At 42.9% G+C, this 23,588-nt stretch overlaps 1 protein-coding gene across 1 annotated transcript in view; it reads right to left on the minus strand.

The window, feature by feature from the left end:
- The window catches only part of LOC109883181 (CUB and sushi domain-containing protein 2-like), an 899,659-nt gene that overhangs the window by 80,501 nt on the left and 795,570 nt on the right, over window positions 1-23,588 (minus strand). Inside the window, 1 exon segment of the mRNA XM_031794932.1 lies at window positions 18,834-19,022. Within this exon segment, the coding sequence (XP_031650792.1) occupies window positions 18,834-19,022 (189 nt within the window).

A 23,588-nucleotide genomic window follows, 5' to 3' on the forward strand; every position in this document is an offset into this window, starting at 1 on the left:
AAGAAAGCATGAAAGAACTATGGTCAGAACGTATCTTTCATCCACCGCTGAACGACAACATGGACATCTGGCCGGGTTTTAGGTCCATCGTCAAGATAGAACATCTGCCTCCGGTAACAGCTTTGTGCGATCCAAGGTTTTGCTGAGGTAGAGTACGCCATGATAAGTATTGACCACACTATTTACAAAGAAAGTATATCTCTATTTTTCATAGCTGTCTATTTACCACCACAGACCGATGCTGGCGCTAAGACCACACCAACGAGCTGTATAAGGCCATAAGAAAACAAGACAATTGTTATTCAGGAGCAGCATTCCTAGTGTCCAGGGACTATAAACCTTTCAACTAAATCCGTTTTACCTCATTTCACATGTGCATTTCATTTCCGAGGGAAAAAACTCCTTTACTCCACACACAGAGATGCATACCAGCAATCCCTCACCCCCCATTTGGTGAATCTGACCGTAACTCTATCCTCCAGATTCCTGCTTACAAGCAAAAACTACATCAGGAAGTACCAGTCTCGCTCAATATGGAAATGTTCAGATGACGCAGATGCTAAACTACAGGACTGTTTTGCTAGCACAGACTGGAATATGTTCCGGGATTCATCCAATGACATTGAGGAGTTCAGTCAGGAGTACCAGATCATCACTGGCTTCATCAATAAGTGCATCAATGACATTGTCCCCACATTGACCTTATGCACATATCCCAACCAGAAGCCATGGAATACAGGCAACATCCACACAGAGCTAAAGGGATCTGCTACTTTTCAAGGAGCGGAATATTAATCTGGACACTTCTAAGAAATTATGACCTCCAACAGCAATCAACAGGCAAACATTAATACAGGACTGAGATGGAATCTACACCGGTTCTGACACTCGTGGCAGGGCTTGTAAAGTATTATGGATTACAAAGGGAAACCCAGCCATGAGCTGCCCAGTGACGCGAGTCTACCAGCCTAAATGCCTTCTATGCACTCTTTGAGGCAAGCAACACTGAAGCATGCATGAGAGCACCAGCTTTTAAATGTTTTATTTAACAACAGTCAGTTCTTCTTAACGAATTCTTATTTACCATCATGGCCTACCAAAAGGCAATCAAATAAAATATAGGACAAAACACACGTCACGACAAGAGAAACCACCACAGTACATAAAGAGTGACCTAAGACACCAAATAACATGGCAGTGACACATGACAACACAGCATGGTAGCAACACCACATGACAACCATCTCACAGATCCTCTCCCATCACCTGGTAGGAGTGACCTGTCAGCTAGGATGCAATCCAAAAGTGTGCAGAACCTGAGACGCCCAGCCCTGAGAGAAGAGAATCTGACGTTTCACAGTGTCGAGTAGCAGATGGATCTAGGAGGATGAGAACAGAGGAGAGAGAGTCAACTGCTTGACTGTTTGGAGTGCCTCAATGCCTCAATGACACAGAGAAGAGCGGTGGGGTGACCCGTCTTGAAGCCTGACAGGTTAGAGTCAAGAAGATCATTCTGAGAAAGTTGGGGAGACAGTTGGTCAGAGACACTCAACTGTTTTGGAAAAAAGGGATAGAAAACACAGACATAGTTGCCAAAATTATCATTGAACACTGGAGACTCACATCTCCCTCACTAAGCACCAGCTGTCAGAGCAGTTTACAGATCACTGCACCTGTACATAGCCTATCTGTAAACAGCCCATCTATCTACCTACCTCTACCTACCTCATCCCCATACTGTATTTATTTATTTTGCTCCTTTGCACCAGTATCTCTACCTGCACATTCATCTTTCTGCCGATCTACCATTCCAGTGTTTAATTTCTATATTGTAATTACTTCGCCACCATGGCCTATTTATTTCCTTATATATATTTCCCAATAGATCCTTGACTCTTTCTAAAAGCATTGTACTGGAGTTGGGATAATATGGAAACTTTTGGATATCAGTGTGGCAGTAACTCACAAGCGTTACAACCAGAAATACGACTTTCCTGAATTGGATCCTAATTGAACTTATCCCAGAAGCTGCTTCAAGATGCAGATGGTAGAGAAGAAGTGGGCTTCTAGTCCGACTCAGGAGGTATGCACACAATCCACCGCTTTCCAGAGTGGAGTATAATGTTCAGTCTGGATAATAAAATAGACAAGCTCAGGGCAAGGATCTCTTTCCAGAGAGACATCAGGGACTGTAACATGCTCATGATTCTGTGAAACAGAGTATCTCCGGATATACTGTCCCCATCCATACAGCCAGCTGGGTTCTCAGTGTATCGTACAGACAGGAATAAAGAACTCTCTAGATATACTGTCCCCATCCATACAGCCAGCTGGGTTCTCAGTATATCATACAGACAGAATAAAGAACTCTCCAAGGAAGAAGAAAGGTTTGTATGTTTCATGGTTAACTACTTCTGATGTGATTGGGATAATTGGACCAATTGGAATCCCATGCTTAAATATTGTTTTGATCACATGGACTGGGATATATTCCGGGTTGTAACACAGACACAGTGAATGAGTTCATCAGGAATGGAAAACAATCCCATCTGGGCAAGAGGAATACCTATGTTCATTGACTATAGCTCAGCATTAACACCCATAGTACCCTCCAAGCTCATCAAGCTCAAGTGAGCACATCCCTAAGTGATGTCTGTGCTCAGACGCCGTACACTGCATCAAATTGGTCTGCATGGCTTCCCAAAGGAAGCCTCTTCTAAAGTTGATGCACAAGAAAGCCGCAAACAGTTTTCTGAAGACAAGCAGACTAAGGACATGGATTACTGGAACCATGTCCTGTGGTCTGATGAGACCAAGATAAACTTATTTGGTTCAGATGGTGTCAAGCGTGTGTGGCGGAAACCAGGTGAGGAGTACAAAGACAAGTGTGTCTTGCCTACAGTCAAGCATGGTGGTGGGAGTGTCATGGTCTGGGGCTGCATGAGTGCTGCCGGCACCGGGGAGCTACAACAGTTCATTGAGGGAACCATGAATGCCAACATGTACTGTGACATACTGAAGCAGAGCATGATCCCCTCCCTTCGGAGACTGGGCCGCAGTGCAGTATTCCAACATGATAACGACCCCAATCACACCTCCAAGATGACCACTGCCTTGCTAAAGAAGCTGAGGGTAAAGGTGATGGACTGGCCAAGCATGTCTCCAGACCTAAACCCCATTGAGCATCTGTGGCATCCTCAAACGGAAGGTGGAGGAGTGCAAGGTCTCTAACATCCACCAGCTCCGTGATGTCGTCATGGAGGAGTGTAAGAGGACTCCAGTGGCAACCTGTGACGCTCTGGTGAACTCCATGCCCAAGAGGATTAAGGCAGTGCTGGAAAATGATGGTGGCCACACAAAATATTGACACTTTGGGTCCAATTTGGACATTTTCACTTAGGGGTGTACTCACTTTTGTTGCCAGAGGTTTAGATATTAAAGGCTGTGTGTTGAGTTATTTTGAGGGGACAGCAAATTTACACTGTTACACAAGCTGTACACTCACTAATTTACATTGTAGCAAAGTGTCATTTCTTCAGTGTTGTCACATGAAAAGATACACTCAATATTTACAAAAATGTGAGGGGTGTACTCACTTTTGTGATACTGTATACACCTGAGAGGTGTAAGGCCCCAGAGTCTGCCCCATGGTGCCGCTTGCCAATCAGGAGCCAACAGGTCAGGGACAAAGTTGTGGAGAAGTACAGATCAGGGTTGGGTTATAAAAAAATATCAGAAACTGTGAACATCCCACGGAGCACCATTAAATCCATTATTAAACAATGGAAAGAATATGTCACCACAACAAACCTGCCAAGAGTGGGGCCGCTCACCAACACTCACAGACCAGGCAAGTAGGGCATTAATCAGAGAGGCAGCAAAGAGACCGAAGATAACCCCAAAGGAGCTGCAAAGATCCACAGCGGAGATTGGAGTATCTGTCCATGGGACAACGTTAAAACCGTTCTCTCCACAAGCAAACGGAATAAGATGAGCGATAGTCCAGGGAAAACATCTAATTTACAGAACATTTTATTCAATCCTCACCAGGTAAATTAACTGAGAACACATGCTCATTTACGACAACGACCTGGGGAATAGTTGTAGGGGACAGGAAGGGGAATGAATGAGCAGATTGGGATCCAGGGTTTGATTGTTGCATTGCGTAAGATGTGTTGGACAAAAACCCACTGAGTCGATGGTGGCCTCGAAAGCCATTTGGAGTGAGTCTGTGAACTTCTCCACGTGAATATTGAACTCATTAATGCCACACCAAACCCCAGCACCACATACTCCCGTCCAGACAGTGGAGTCACACAGCTGTCACCCTCAGACACCCACCATACCTCTCCTCCTCTCCACCCTATCTCTACCCCCCCTCCTCTCCTCCTCTCCTCACTGTCTCTACCCCTCCTCTCCTCCTCTCCTCCTCTCCACCCTGTCTCTACCCCCACCTCCTCTCCACCCTGTCTCTAACCCTCTCCTCTCCTCCTCTCCACCATGTCTCTACCCACCCCCACCTCCTCTCCACCCTGTCTCTACCCCTCCTCCTCTCCTCCTCTCCCCCTGTCTCTACCCCCTCCTCTCCTCCTCTCCCCCTGTCTCTACCTCTCCTCTCCTCCTCTCCACCCTGTCTCTACCCTCTCCTCTCCTCCTCTCCTCCTCTCCACCCTGTCTCTACCCTCCTCTACCCTCTCCTCCTCTCCCCCCTGTCTCTACCCTCTCCTCTCTCCCTGTCTCTACCCCCCCTCTCTCCTCTCCACACTGTCCTCCCCCCCCCCCCCCCCCCACTGTCCTCTCTCCTCTCCTGTCCTCCTCCCACCTGTCTCTAACCCTCTCCTCTCCTCCCCTCCACCCTGTCTCTCTACCCTCTCTCCTCCTCCTCCCTCCTCTCACCCTGTCCTCTACCTCTCTCTCCACCACTCTCCTCCGCTCCCCTCTGTCTCTACCCACCTCTCCTCCTCTCCTCCTCCCTCCTCCTCCTCTCCTCCTCTCCACTCTGTCTCTACCCTCTCCTCTCCTCCTCCTCCTCCTCTCCCCCCTGTCTCTACCCTCTCCCCTCCTCTCCTCTCCTCCTCCTCCTCCCCTCTGTCTCTACCCTCTCCTCCTCTCCCCCTGTCTCTACCCTCCTCTCTCTCCTCCTCTCCACCCTGTCCTCTACCTCTCCTCTCCTCCTCCTCCCCCTGTCTCTACCCTCCCCCTCCTCTCCCTCCTTCCTCCTCCTCCTCCTCCTCCTCCTCTCCACTCTGTCTCTACCCTCTCCTCCTCTCCCCCTGTCTCTACCTCCTCCTCTCCTCCTCTCCACCCTGTCTCTACCCTCTCCTCTCCTCCTCTCCCCCCTCCCCCTGTCTCTACCCCTCCTCTCCTCCTCTCCCCCCCTGTCTCTACCCCTCCTCTCCTCCTCTCACCCGTCTCTACCCTCCCTCTCCTCTCCTCCTCTCCCCCTGCTCTACCCTCTCCTCTCCTCTCCTCCTCTCCCCCCCCTCTCTACCCTCTCCTCTCCTCCTCTCCACTCTCCCTCATCCTCTCCTCTCCTCCTCTCCACTCTCCCTCATCCTCTCTCTCCTCCTCTCCACTCTCTCTAGCCTCTCCTCCTCTCCACTCTGTCTCTCTGCCTATCCCTCCATCTCCCTCCCCGCTCCTCCCTTCCTCCCTTCCTCCCTTCCTCCCGCTCCTCCCTTCCTCCCTTCCTCTGTCTGGTTCTGTTGTTCTCAGTGGTCCTGTGTTCTCTCAGGATCCATCAATCTCTCCCTCCGGTGTTAAACTGACAACAGTGTTTGTGTTCCCAGAGGTGCTGTGTTCTTGCCATCCATCACTCTCTCTCTCTCCCTCCATACCTTCCTCTTCTCCATCATATTTTCCCAGTGCTACAGGGGCCAGCAGGAAGCAGCCTTCTGATGAAACCACTATTTGTTTCCTGTGTTTGTGATGGATGGATGAATGGATGGATGATAAGAGATGGATGGATGGATGATAAAGATATGGATGATGGATGGATGGATGAATGGATGGATGGGATGGATGAATGGATGAATGGATGGATGATAAAGATGGATGGATGATAAAAAAGATGGATGGATGATAAAGAGATGGATGGATGGATGGATGGATGATGGATGGATGGATGGATGGATGGATGGATGGGATGGATGGATGGATGGGATGGATGAATGGATGGGATGGATGAATGGATGAATGGGATGATGGATGGATGGATGAATGGATGGATGATGATGGATGGATGGATGGATGGGTGATGGGTTTTTGGGAGAGAAAGGTTTGATGGAAGATGGATGGATGGAAGGAAGGAAGGATGGATGGATAGGTGGATGGATGATTTAATGTATGGATGATGGATGGATGGGTGGATGGGTGGATGGGTGTTTTGGGAGGAGAAAGGATTGATGGTGGCTATTTTCCTCCCAGTGAAAGGTGTAAACAGCTTCCCTGCCTCATACAGCCCATATGTACAGTATGTTGAAGTGTGTGTGTGTGTGTCTGTTTGTGTTCCAGCTTGTATACACACACATTAGCTCTTCTTAAAGCTCCTCCTATCTGACCCCCTCCCTCTGACCCCCTCCCCCCGACCCCCTCTCTCTGACCCCCCTCTCTCTGACCCCTTCCCTCTGACCCCCTCCCTCTGTCCTCTAGTTGTGAACTGCACAGAGCCAGGTCATGTGGAGGACAGCGTCAGACAGGTGACGTCTGAAGGCCTGGTCGTTACAGCTTCCAGACCACCGTGTCCTACCGCTGTAACCCTGGTTACTACCTACTGGGAACAGGCACTCTGTCCTGCCAGGGAGACGGCACCTGGGATAGAACACTGCCCAAGTGTCTGTGAGTACCAGACACACACACCATGTGATATTTAACACACACCATGGGAAATTAACACAACACACACCATGTGATATTACACACACCATGTGATATTAACAAACACACCAATCCATGTGATATTAACACACACCATGTGATAGTAACACACACCATGTGATATTAACACACACCATGTGGTATTAACACACACCATGTGATATTAGCACACACCATGTGGTATTAACACACACACAAACCATGTGATATTAACACACACACACACACCATGTGATATTAACACACACCATGTGATATTAACACACACACACACCATGTGGTATTAACACACACCATGTGATATTAACACACACCATGTGGTATTAACACACACCATGTGATATTAACACACACCATGTGATATTAACACACACCATGAGATATTAACACACACCATGTGATATTAACACACACCATGTGATATTAACACACACCATGTGGTATTAACACACACCATGGGATATTAACACACACACACCATGTGGTATTAACACACACCATGTGGTATTAACACACACCATGAGATATTACACACACCATGTGATATTAACACACACACACCATGTGATATTAACACACACCATGAGATATTAACACACACCATGTGATATTAACACACACCATGTGATATTAACACACACCATGTGATATTAACACACACCGGGATATTAACACACACCATGTGATATTAACACACACCATTTGATATTAACACACACCATGTGATATTAACACACACCATGTGATATTAACACACACACACCATGTGATATTAACACACACCATGTGATATTAACACACACCATGAGATATTAACACACACCATGTGATATTAACACACACACATGTGATATTACACACACCATGTGATATTAACACACACCATGTGGTATTAACACACACCATGTGATATTAACACACATCATGTGATATTAACACACACCATGTGGTATTAACACACACCATGTGGTATTAACACACACCATGTGATATTAACACACACCATGTGATATTAACACACACCATGAGATATTAACACACACCATGTGGTATTAACACACACCATGTGATATTAACACACATCATGTGATATTAACACACACCATGTGGTATTAACACACACCATGTGGTATTAACACACACACACCATGTGATATTAACACACACCATGTGATATTAACACACACCAGGTGATATTAACACACACCATGTGTTATTAACACACACCATGAGATATTAACACACACACACCATGTGGTATTAACACACACCATGTGATATTAACACACACCATGAGATATTAACACACACCATGTGGTATTAACACACACCATGTGATATTAACACACACCATGTGATATTAACACACACCATGTGATATTAACACACACCATGGGATATTGACACACACCATGTGATATTAACACACACCATGAGATATTAACACACACCATGAAAATATTAACACACACCATGTGATATTAACACACACACACCATGTGATATTAACACACACACCATATGATATTAACACACACCATGTGATATTAAAACACACCATGAGATATTAACACACGCCATGAGATATTAACACACACCATGTGATATTAACACACACATCATGTGATATTAACACACACCATGAGATATTAACACACACCATGTGATATTAACACACACACCACCATGTGGTATTAACACACACCATGTGATATTAACACACACCATGAGGTATTAACACACACACACACCATGTGGTATTAACACACACACACCATGTGATATTAACACACACCATGTGATATTAACACACACCATGAGATATTAACACACACCATGAGATATTAACACACACCATGAGATATTAACACACACCATGTGATATTAACACACACCATGAGATATTAACACACACCATGTGATATTAACACACACCATGAGATATTAACACACACCATGAGATATTAACACACACCATGTGATATTAACACACACCATGTGATATTAACACACACCATGAGATATAACACACACCATGTGATATTAACACACACACCATGTGATATTAACACACACCATGTGATATTAACACACACCATGTGATATTAACACACACCATGGGATATTAACACACACCATGTGATATTAACACACACCATTTGATATTAACACACACCATGTGATATTAACACACACCATGTGATATTAACACACACACACCATGTGATATTAACACACACCATGTGATATTAACACACACCATGAGATATTAACACACACCATGTGATATTAACACACACACACCATGTGATATTAACACACACCATGTGATATTAACACACACCATGTGGTATTAACACACACCATGTGATATTAACACACAGCATGTGATATTAACACACACCATGTGGTATTAACACACACCATGTGGTATTAACACACACCATGTGATATTAACACACACCATGTGATATTAACACACACCAGGTGATATTAACACACACCATGTGGTATTAACACACACCATGAGATATTAACACACACACACCATGTGGTATTAACACACACCATGTGATATTAACACACACCATGAGATATTAACACACACCATGAGATATTAACACACACCATGTGATATTAACACACACCATGTGATATTAACACACACCATGTGATATTAACACACACCATGGGATATTAACACACACCATGTGATATTAACACACACCATGGGATATTACCACACACACACCATGTGGTATGAACACACACCATGTGATATTAACACACACCATGAGATATTAACACACACCATGTGGTATTAACACACACCATGTGATATTAACACACATCATGTGATATTAACACACACCATGTGATATTAACACACACCATGTGATATTAACACACACCATGAGATATTAACACACACCATGAAATATTAACACACACCATGTGTATTTAACACACACACACCATGTGATATTAACACACACACACACCATATGATATTAACACACACCATGTGATATTAACACACACCATGAGATATTAACACACGCCATGAGATATTAACACACACCATGTGATATTAACACACACACACCATGTGATATTAACACACACCATGAGATATTAACACACACCATGTGATATTAACACACACACACCATGTGGTATTAACACACACCATGTGATATTAACACACACCATGAGGTATTAACACACACACACCATGTGGTATTAACACACACACACCATGTGATATTAACACACCATGTGATATTAACACACACCATGAGATATTAACACACACCATGAATATTAACACACACCATGTGATATTAACACACACCATGTGATATTAACACACACATGTGATATTAACACACACCATGAGATATTAACACACACCATAGATATTAACACACACCATGTGATATTAACACACACCATGTGATATTAACACACACCATGAGATATTAACACACACCATGTGATATTAACACACACCACCATGTGATATTAACACACACCATGTGATATTAACACACACCATGTGGTATTAACACACACCATGTGGTATTAACACACACCATGTGATATTAACACACACACCATGAGATATTAACACACACACCATGTGGTATTAACACACACCATGAGATATTAACACACACCATGTGATATTAACACACACACATGTGATATTAACACACACCATGAGATATTAACACACACCATGTGATATTAACACACACCATGTGATATTAACACACACCATGTGATATTAACACACACCATTTGATATTAACACACACCATGTGATATTAACACACACCATGTGATATTAACACACACACACCATGTGATATTAACACACACCATGTGATATTAACACACACCATGTGATATTAACACACACCATGTGATATTAACACACACACACATGTGGTATTAACACACACACACACCATGTGATATTAACACACACCATGTGATATTAACACACACCATGAGATATTAACACACACCATGTGATATTAACACACATCATGTGGTATTAACACACACCATGTGGTATTAACACACACCATGTGATATTAACACACACACACCATGAGATATTAACAGACACACACCATGTGGTATTAACACACACCATGAGATATTAAACACACCATGTGATATTAACACACACCATGAGATATTAACACACACCATGTGATATTAACACACACACACCATGTGATATTAACACACACCATGTGATATTAACACACACCATGTGATATTAACACACACCATGTGATATTAACACACATCATGTGATATTAACACACACCATGTGGTATTAACACACACCATGTGGTATTAACACACCCATGTGATATATTACACACACCATGTGATATTAACACACACCATGGGATATTAACACACACCATGTGATATTAACACACACCATGTGATATTAACACACACCATGGGATATTAACACACACCATGTGATATTAACACACACCATGTGATATTAACACACACCATGTGATATTAACACACACCATGAGATATTAACACACACCATGAGATATTAACACACACCATGTGATATTAACACACACACACACAATGTGATATTAACACACACACACCATGTGATATTAACACACACCATGTGATATTAAACACACACACACCATGTGGTATTAACACACACCATGTGATATTAACACACACCATGTGATATTAACACACACCATGTGGTATTAACACACACACACCATGTGGTATTAACACACCACACACAATGTGATATTAACACACCCATGAGATATTAACACACACCATGTGATATTAACACACATCATGTGGTATTAACACACACCATGTGGTATTAACACACACCATGTGATATTAACACACACAACCATGAGATATTAACAGACACACACCATGTGGTATTAACACACACCATGAGATATTAAACACACCATGTGATATTAACACACACCATGAGATATTAACACACACCATGTGATATTAACACACACACACCATGTGATATTAACACACACCATGTGATATTAACACACACCATGTGATATTAACACACACCATGTGATATTAACACACATCATGTGATATTAACACACACCATGTGGTATTAACACACACCATGTGGTATTAACACACACCATGTGTGATATTAACACACACCATGGGATATTAACACACACCATGTGATATTAACACACACCATGAGATATTAACACACACCATGTGGTATTAACACACACCATGTGATATTAACACACACACACCATGAGATATTAACAGACACACACCATGTGGTATTAACACACACCATGAGATATTAAACACACCATGTGATATTAACACACACCATGAGATATTAACACACACCATGTGATATTAAACACACACACATGTGATATTAACACACACCACCATGTGATATTAACACACACCATGTGATATTAACACACACCATGTGATATTAACACATCATGTGATATTAACACACACCATGTGGTATTAACACACACATGTGGTATTAACACACACCATGTGATATTACACACACCATGTGATATTAACACACACCATGGGATATTAACACACACCATGTGATATTAACACACACACATGTGATATTAACACACACCATGGGATATTAACACACACCATGTGATATTAACACACACCATGTGATATTAACACACACCATGTGATATTAACACACACCATGAGATATTAACACACACCATGAGATATTAACACACACATGTGATATTAACACACACACACACCATGTGATATTAACACACACACACATGTGATATTAACACACACCATGTGATATTAACACACACCATGTGATATTAACACACGCCATGAGATATTAACACACACCATGTGATATTACACACACACACCATGTGATATTAACACACACCATGAGATATTAACACACACCATGTTATATTAACACACACACCATGTGGTATTAATATCACATGGTGTGTGTTAACTCATGGCGTGTGTTATATCACATGGTGTGTGTTAATATCACATGGTGTGTGTTAATATCACATGTGTGTGTGTGTTAATATCACATGGTGTGTGTGTGTGTTAATATCACATGGTGTGTTTAATATCTCATGGTGTGTGTTAATATCTCATGGTGTGTGTTAATATCACATGGTGTGTGTTAATATCACATGGTGTGTGTTAATATCACATGGTGTGTGTTAATATCCCATGGTGTGTGTTAATATCACATGGTGTGTGTTAATATCACATGGTGTGTGTTAATATCATGGTGTGTGTTAATATCACATGGTGTGTGTTAATATCACATGGTGTGTGTTAATACCACATGGTGTGTGTTATACCACATGGTGTGTGTTAATATCAATGATGTGTGTTAATATCACATGGTGTGTGTTAATATCACATGGTGTGTGTTAATATCACATGGTGTGTGTTAATATCACATGGTGTGTGTGTGTTAATATCACATGGTGTGTGTTAATATCTCATGGTGTGTGTTAATATCACATGGTGTGTTTATATCTCATGGTGTGTGTTAATACCACATGGTGTGTGTCTGTTAATATCTCATGGTGTGTGTGTGTTAATATCACATGGTGTGTGTTAATACCACATGGTGTGTGTTAATATCTCATGGTGTGTGTTAATATCACATGGTGTGTGTTAATATCCCATGGTGTGTGTTAATATCACATGGTGTGTGTTAATACCACATGGTGTGTGTTAATACCAATGGTGTGTGTTAATATCACATGATGTGTGTTAATATCACATGGTGTGTGTTAATATCACATGGTGTGTGTTAATATCACATGGTGTGTGTGTTAATATCACATGGTGTGTGTGTGTTAATATCATGGTGTGTGTTAATATCTCATGGTGTGTGTTAATATCACATGGTGTGTTTAAATATCTCATGGTGTGTGTTAATACCACATGGTGTGTGTCTGTTAATATCTCATGGTGTGTGTGTGTTAATATCACATGGTGTGTGTTAATACCACATGGTGTGTGTTAATACACAATGATGTGTGTTAATATCACATGGTGTGTGTTAATATCTCATGGTGTGTGTTAATATCACATTGTGTGTGTGTGTGTTAATACCACATGGTGTGTGTGTGTTAATACCACATGGTGTGTGTTAATATCACATGGTGTGTGTTAATATCACATGGTGTGTGTTAATACCACATGGTGTGTGTGTGTTAATATCACATGGTGTGTGTTAATATCACATGTGTGTGTGTGTTAATATCACATGGTGTGTGTGTGTGTTAATATCACATGGTGTGTGTTAATATCTCATGGTGTGTGTTAATATCTCATGGTGTGTGTTAATATCACATGGTGTGTGTTAATATCACATGGTGTGTGTTAATATCACATGGTGTGTGTTAATATCCCATGGTGTGTGTTAATATCACATGGTGTGTTTAATATCACATGGTGTGTGTTAATATCCCATGGTGTGTGTTAATATCACATGGTGTGTGTTAATATCACATGGTGTGTGTTAATACCACATGGTGTGTGTTAATACCACATGGTGTGTGTTAATATCACATGATGTGTGTTAATATCACATGGTGTGTGTGTGTTAATATCACATGGTGTGTGTTAATATTTTCATGGTGTGTGTTAATATCTCATGGTGTGTGTTAATATCACATGGTGTGTGTTAATATCACATGGTGTGTGTTAATATCTCATGGTGTGTCTTAATATCACATGGTGTGTGTGTGTTAATATCACATGGTGTGTGTTAATATCACATGATGTGTGTTAATATCACATGGTGTGTGTTAATACCACATGGTGTGTGTTAATATCACATGGTGTGGTGTGTTAATATCACATGGTGTGTGTGTGTTAATATCACATGGTGTGTGTTAATATCTCATGGTGTGTGTTAATATCACATGGTGTGTGTTAATATCACATGGTGTGTGTGTGTTAATATCACATGGTGTGTGTTAATATCACATGGTGTGTGTTAATATCAAATGGTGTGTGTTAATATCACATGGTGTGTGTTAATATCACATGGTGTGTGTTAATATCACATGGTGTGTGTTAATATCTCATGGTGTGTCCTTAATATCACATGGTGTGTGTGTGTTAATATCACATGGTGTGTGTTAATATCTCATGGTGTGTGTTAATACCACATGGTGTGTGTCTGTTAATATCTCATGGTGTGTGTGTGTTAATATCACATGGTGTGTGTTAATACCACATGGTGTGTGTTAATACCACATGATGTGTGTTAATATCACATGGTGTGTGTTAATATCACATGGTGTGTGTGTGTTAATATCACATGGTGTGTGTTAATATCTCATGGTGTGTGTTAATATCACATGGTGTGTGTTAATATCACATGGTGTGTGTTAATATCTCATGGTGTGTGTTAATATCTCATGGTGTGTGTTAATATCAGATGGTGTGTGTTAATATCTCATGGTGTGTGTTAATATCACATGGTGTGTGTTAATATCTCATGGTGTGTGTTAATATCTCATGGTGTGTGTTAATATCACATGGTGTGTGTTAATATCACATGGTGTGTGTGTGTGTTAATACCACATGGTGTGTGTGTGTTAATACCTCATGGTGTGTGTTAATATCACATGGTGTGTGTTAATACCACATGGTGTGTGTGTGTTAATATCACATGGTGTGTGTTAATATCTCATGGTGTGTGTTAATATCACATGGTGTGTGTGTGTTAATATCACATGGTGTGTGTTAATATCTCATGGCGTGTGTAATATCTCATGGTGTGTGTTAATATCACATTGGTGTGTGTTAATATCATATGGTGTGGTGTGTGTGTTATATCACAATGGTGTGTGTGTGTTAATATCACATGGTGTGTGTTAATATTTCAATGGTGTGTGTTATATATCACATGGTGTGTGTTATATCACATGGTGTGTGTTAATAGCACATGATGTGTGTTAATATCACATGGTGTGTGTTAATACCACATGGTGTGTGTTAATATCTCATGGTGTGTGTTAATATCACATGGTGTGTGTTCATACCACATGGTGTGTGGTGGTAATATCCCATGGTGTGTGTTAATATCACATGGTGTGTGTTAATATCCCATGGTGTGTGTTAATATCACATGGTGTGTGTTAATATCACATGGTGTGTGGTAAATATCACATGGTGTGTGTTAATATCTCATGGTGTGTGGTTAATAGCTCATGGTGTGTTATATATCACATGGTGTGTGTTAATACCACATGGTGTGTGTTGTGTTAATATTCTCATGGTGTGTGTTAATACCACATGGTGTGTGTTAAATATCACTGGTGTGTGTGTTAATATCACATGGTGTGTGTTTAATATCACATGGTGTGTGTTAATACCACATGTGTGTGGTAATACACATCTGGTTGTGTGTTAATATCAAATGCTGTGTGCTTAATATCACATGGGGTGTGTTAATACCACATGGTGTGGGTTAATATCACATGGTGTGTGTTAATCACAATGGTGTGTGTGTGTTAATATCACATGGTGTGTGTTAATATCTCATGGTGTGTGTTAATATCACATGGGTGTGTTAATATCCACATGGTGTGTGTGTGTTAATATCACCTGGTGTGTGGTTAATATCACATGGTGGTTTGTTAATATCAAATGGTGTGTGTTAAGATCACATGGTGTGTGTAATATCCCATGGTGTGTGTTATATCACATGGTGTGTGTTAATATCACATGGTGGTGTTAATATCACATGGTGTGTGTGTGTTAATATCACATGGTGTGTGTTAATATCTCATGGTGGTGTTAATATCACATGGTGTGTGTTAATATCACATGGTGTGTGTTAATATCTCATGGTGTGTTGTTAATATCTCATGGTGTGTGTTAATATCACATGGTGTGTGTTAATATCTCATGGTGTGTGTTAATATCACATGGTGTGTGTTAATATCTCATGGTGTGTGTTAATATCTCATGGTGTGTGTTAATATCTCATGGTGTGTGTTAATATCACATGGTGTGTGTTAATATCACATGGTGTGTGTGTGTTAATACCACATGGTGTGTGTGTGTGTTAATACCTCATGGTGTGTGTTAATATCACATGGTGTGTGTTAATACCACATGGTGTGTGTGTGTTAATATCACATGGTGTGTGTTAATATCTCATGGTGTGTGTTAATATCACATGATGTGTGTGTGTTAATATCACATGGTGTGTGTTAATATCTCATGGCGTGTGTTAATATCTCATGGTGTGTTTTAATATCACATGGTGTGTGTTAATATCATATGGTGTGTGTGTGTTAATATCACATGGTGTGTGTGTGTTAATATCACATGGTGTGTGTTAATATTTTCATGGTGTGTGTTAATATCTCATGGTGTGTGTTAATATCACATGGTGTGTGTCAATATCCCATGGTGTGTGTTAATATCACATGGTGTGTGTTAATATCACATGATGTGTGTTAATATCACATGGTGTGTGTTAATACCACATGGTGTGTGTTAATATCTCATGGTGTGTGTTAATATCACATGGTGTGTGTTAATACCACATGGTGTGTGTGTGTTAATATCTCATGGTGTGTGTTAATAACACATGGTGTGTGTTAATATCACCTGGTGTGTGTTAATATCACATGGTGTGTGTTAATATCACATGGTGTGTGTGTGTTAATACCACATGGTGTGTGTTAATACCACATGGTGTGTGTTAATATCACATGATGTGTGTTAATATCACATGGTGTGTGTTAATACCACCATGGTGTGTGTTAATATCTCTGGTGTGTGTTAATATCACATGGTGTGTGTTTAATATCACATGGTGTGTGTTAATACACATGGTGTGTGTTAATACCACATGGTGTGTGTAATATCACATGATGTGTGTTAATATCACATGGTGTGTGTTAATACCACATGGTGTGTGTTAATATCACATGGTGTGGTTAATATCACATGGTGTGTGTGTTAATATCACATGGTGTGTGTTAATATCTCATGGTGTGTGTTAATATCACATGGTGTGTGTTAATATCACATGTGTGTGGTGTTAATATCACATGGTGTGTGTAATATCACATGGTGTGTGTTAATCAATGGGTGTGTTAATATCAAATGGTGTGTGTTAATATCACATGGTGTGTGTTAATATCCCATGGTGTGTGTAATATCACATGGTGTGTGTTAATATCACATGGTGTGTGTTAATATCACATGGTGTGTGTTAATATCTCATGGTGTGTGTTAATATCACATGGTTGTGTGTGTGTTAATATCACATGGTGTGTGTTAATATCTCATGGTGTGTGTTAATACCACATGGTGTGTGTTAATACCACATGGTGTGTGTGTGTTAATATCCCATGGTGTGTGTTAATACCACATGGTGTGTGTTAATATCACATGGTGTGTGTTAATATCACATGGTGTGTGTTAATATCTCATGGTGTGTGTTAATATCACATGGTGTGTGTTAATATCACATGGTGTGTGTTAATACCACATGGTGTGTTGTTAATATCACATGGTGTGTGTTAATACCACATGGTGTGTGTGTGTGTTAATATCACATGGTGTGTGTTAATATCACATGGTGTGTGTGTGTGTGTTAATATCACATGGTTTGTGTGTGTGTGTTAATACCACATGGTGTGTGCTAATATCACATGGTGTGTGTTAATACCACATGGTGTGTGTTAATATCACATGGTGTGTGTTACTATCACATGGTGTGTGTTAATATCACATGGATTGTGTGTGTTTGTTAATATCACATGGTGTGTGTTAATATCACATGGTGTGTGTGTGTGTTAATTTCCCATGGTGTGTGTTAATATCACATGGTGTGTGTGTCTGGTACTCACACAGACACTTGGGCAGTGTTCTATCCCAGGTGCCGTCTCCCTGGCAGGACAGAGTGCCTGTTCCCAGTAGGTAGTAACCAGGGTTACAGCGGTAGGACACGGTGGTCTGGAAGCTGTAACGACCAGGGCCTTCAGACGTCACCTGTCTGACGCTGTCCTCCACATGACCTGGCTCTGTGCAGTTCACAACTAGAGGACAGAGGGAGGGGGTCAGAGGGAAGGGGTCAGAGAGAGGGGGGTCAGAGAGAGGGGGTCGGGGGGAGGGGGTCAGAGGGAGGGGGTCAGATAGGAGGAGCTTTAAGAAGAGCTAATGTGTGTGTATACAAGCTGGAACACAAACAGACACACACACACACACTTCAACATACTGTACATATGGGCTGTATGAGGCAGGGAAGCTGTTTACACCTTTCACTGGGAGGAAAATAGCCACCATCAATCCTTTCTCCTCCCAAAACACCCATCCACCCATCCACCCATCCATCCATCCATCCATACATTAATTCATCCATCCACCTATCCATCCATCCTTCCTTCCTTCCATCCATCCATCCTTCCATCAAACCTTTCTCCTCCCAAAACACCCATCCACCCATCCATCCATCCATCCATCCATTCATCCCATCCATCCATCCATCCATTCATCCATCCCATTCATCCATTCATCCATCCCATCCATTCATCCATCCCATCCATCCACCCATCCATCCATCCATCCATCCATCCATCCATCCATCCATCCATCCATCTCTTTATCATCCATCCATCTTTTTATCATCCATCCACCTCTTTATCATCCATCCATTCATCCATTCATCCATCCCATCCATCCATTCATCCATCCATCCATCCATCCATATCTTTATCATCCATCCATCCATCTCTTTATCATCCATCCATTCATCCATCCATCACAAACACAGGAAACAAATAGTGGTTTCATCAGAAGGCTGCTTCCTGCTGGCCCCTGTAGCACTGGGAAAATATGATGGAGAAGAGGAAGGTATGGAGGGAGAGAGAGAGAGTGATGGATGGCAAGAACACAGCACCTCTGGGAAACACAAACACTGTTGTCAGTTTAACACCGGAGGGAGAGATTGATGGATCCTGAGAGAACACAGGACCACTGAGAACAACAGACACCAGACAGAGGAAGGGAGGAAGGGAGGAGCGGGAGGAAGGGAGGAAGGGAGGAAGGGAGGAGCGGGGAGGGAGGGATGGAGGGATAGGCAGAGAGACAGAGTGGAGAGGAGGAGAGGCTAGAGAGAGTGGAGAGGAGGAGAGGAGAGGATGAGGGAGAGTGGAGAGGAGGAGAGGAGAGGATGAGGGAGAGTGGAGAGGAGGAGAGGAGAGGGTAGAGACAGGGGGAGAGGAGGAGAGGAGAGGAGAGGGTAGAGACAGGGGGAGAGGAGGAGAGGAGAGGGTAGAGACAGGGTGGAGAGGAGGAGAGGAGGGGGTAGAGACAGGGTGGAGAGGAGGAGAGGAGGGGGTAGAGACAGGGGGAGAGGAGGAGAGGAGAGGGTAGAGACAGGGTGGAGAGGAGGAGAGGAGGGGTAGAGACAGGGGGAGAGGAGGAGAGGGTAGAGACAGAGTGGAGAGGAGGAGAGAGGAAAGGAGGAGAGGAGGGGGTAGAGACAGGGGGAGAGGAGGAGAGGAGGAGAGGAGAGGGTAGAGACAGAGTGGAGAGGAGGAGAGGAGGAGAGGAGGAGAGGAGGAGAGGAGGGGGTAGAGACAGAGGGGAGCGGAGGAGTGGTGGAGAGGAGAGGTAGAGACAGGGTGGAGAGGAGGAGAGGAGAGGGTAGAGACAGGGTGGAGAGGAGGAGAGGAGAGGGTAGAGACAGGGTGGAGAGGAGGACAGGAGAGGGTAGAGACAGTGTGGAGAGGAGGAGAGGAGGGGGTAGAGACAGGGGAGAGGAGGAGAGGGTAGAGACAGGGTGGAGAGGAGGAGAGGGTAGAGGAGAGGGTAGAGACAGGGTGGAGAGGAGGAGAGGAGGAGAGGAGAGGGTAGAGACAGGGTGGAGAGGAGGAGAGGAGAGGGTAGAGACAGGGTGGAGAGGAGGAGAGGAGGGGGTAGAGACAGGGGGAGAGGAGGAGAGGAGAGGGTAGAGACAGGGTGGAGAGGAGGTGGGGGTAGAGACATGGTGGAGAGGAGGAGAGGAGAGGGTAGAGACAGGGTGGAGAGGAGGTGGGGGTAGAGACAGGGTGGAGAGGAGGAGAGGAGGAGAGGAGGGGGTAGAGACAGTGAGGAGAGGAGGAGAGGAGGGGGTAGAGATAGGGTGGAGAGGAGGAGAGGTATGGTGGGTGTCTGAGGGTGACAGCTGTGTGACTCCACTGTCTGGACGGGAGTATGTGGTGCTGGGGTTTGGTGTGGCATTAATGAGTTCAATATTCACGTGGAGAAGTTCACAGACTCACTCCAAATGGCTTTCGAGGCCACCATCGACTCAGTGGGTTTTTGTCCAACACATCTTACGCAATGCAACAATCAAACCCTGGATCCCAATCTGCTCATTCATTCCCCCTTCCTGTCCCCTACAACTATTCCCCAGGTCGTTGTCGTAAATGAGCATGTGTTCTCAGTTAATTTACCTGGTGAGGATTGAATAAAATGTTCTGTAAATTAGATGTTTTCCCTGGACTATCGCTCATCTTATTCCGTTTGCTTGTGGAGAGAACGGTTTAACGTTGTCCCATGGACAGATACTCCAATCTCCGCTGTGGATCTTTGCAGCTCCTTTGGGGTTATCTTCGGTCTCTTTGCTGCCTCTCTGATTAATGCCCTACTTGCCTGGTCTGTGAGTGTTGGTGAGCGGCCCACTCTTGGCAGGTTTGTTGTGGTGACATATTCTTTCCATTGTTTAATAATGGATTTAATGGTGCTCCGTGGGATGTTCACAGTTTCTGATATTTTTTTTATAACCCAACCCTGATCTGTACTTCTCCACAACTTTGTCCCTGACCTGTTTGGCTCCTGATTGGCAAGCGGCACCATGGGGCAGACTCTGGGGCCTTACACCTCTCAGGTGTATACAGTATCACAAAAGTGAGTACACCCCTCACATTTTTGTAAATATTTGAGTGTATCTTTTCATGTGACAACACTGAAGAAATGACACTTTGCTACAATGTAAATTAGTGAGTGTACAGCTTGTGTAACAGTGTAAATTTGCTGTCCCCTCAAAATAACTCAACACACAGCCTTTAATATCTAAACCTCTGGCAACAAAAGTGAGTACACCCCTAAGTGAAAATGTCCAAATTGGACCCAAAGTGTCAATATTTTGTGTGGCCACCATCATTTTCCAGCACTGCCTTAATCCTCTTGGGCATGGAGTTCACCAGAGCGTCACAGGTTGCCACTGGAGTCCTCTTACACTCCTCCATGACGACATCACGGAGCTGGTGGATGTTAGAGACCTTGCACTCCTCCACCTTCCGTTTGAGGATGCCCCACAGATGCTCAATGGGGTTTAGGTCTGGAGACATGCTTGGCCAGTCCATCACCTTTACCCTCAGCTTCTTTAGCAAGGCAGTGGTCATCTTGGAGGTGTGATTGGGGTCGTTATCATGTTGGAATACTGCACTGCGGCCCAGTCTCCGAAGGGAGGGGATCATGCTCTGCTTCAGTATGTCACAGTACATGTTGGCATTCATGGTTCCCTCAATGAACTGTAGCTCCCCGGTGCCGGCAGCACTCATGCAGCCCCAGACCATGACACTCCCACCACCATGCTTGACTGTAGGCAAGACACACTTGTCTTTGTACTCCTCACCTGGTTTCCGCCACACACGCTTGACACCATCTGAACCAAATAAGTTTATCTTGGTCTCATCAGACCACAGGACATGGTTCCAGTAATCCATGTCCTTAGTCTGCTTGTCTTCAGAAAACTGTTTGCGGGCTTTCTTGTGCATCAACTTTAGAAGAGGCTTCCTTTTGGAAGCCATGCAGACCAATTTGATGCAGTGTACGGCGTCTGAGCACAGACATCACTTAGGGATGTGCTCACTTGAGCTTGATGAGCTTGGAGGGTACTATGGTGTTTAATGCTGAGCTATAGTCAATGAACATAGGTATTCCTCTTGCCCAGATGGGATTGTTTTCCATTCCTGATGAACTCATTCACTGTGTCTGTGTTACAACCCGGAATATATCCCAGTCCATGTGATCAAAACAATATTTAAGCATGGGATTCCAATTGGTCCAATTATCCCAATCACATCAGAAGTAGTTAACCATGAAACATACAAACCTTTCTTCTTCCTTGGAGAGTTCTTTATTCCTGTCTGTATGATATACTGAGAACCCAGCTGGCTGTATGGATGGGGACAGTATATCTAGAGAGTTCTTTATTCCTGTCTGTACGATACACTGAGAACCCAGCTGGCTGTATGGATGGGGACAGTATATCCGGAGATACTCTGTTTCACAGAATCATGAGCATGTTACAGTCCCTGATGTCTCTCTGGAAAGAGATCCTTGCCCTGAGCTTGTCTATTTTATTATCCAGACTGAACATTATACTCCACTCCGAAGCGGTGGATTGTGTGCATACCTCCTGAGTCGGACTAGAAGCCCACTTCTTCTCTACCATCTGCATCTTGAAGCAGCTTCTGGGATAAGTTCAATTAGGATCCAATTCAGGAAAGTCGTATTTCTGGTTGTAACGCTTGTGAGTTACTGCCACACTGATATCCAAAAGTTTCCATATTATCCCAACTCCAGTACAATGCTTTTAGAAAGAGTCAAGGATC

Source organism: Oncorhynchus kisutch, linkage group LG17 (assembly GCF_002021735.2).
Source record: "Oncorhynchus kisutch isolate 150728-3 linkage group LG17, Okis_V2, whole genome shotgun sequence".
Classification (NCBI taxonomy): domain Eukaryota; kingdom Metazoa; phylum Chordata; class Actinopteri; order Salmoniformes; family Salmonidae; genus Oncorhynchus; species Oncorhynchus kisutch.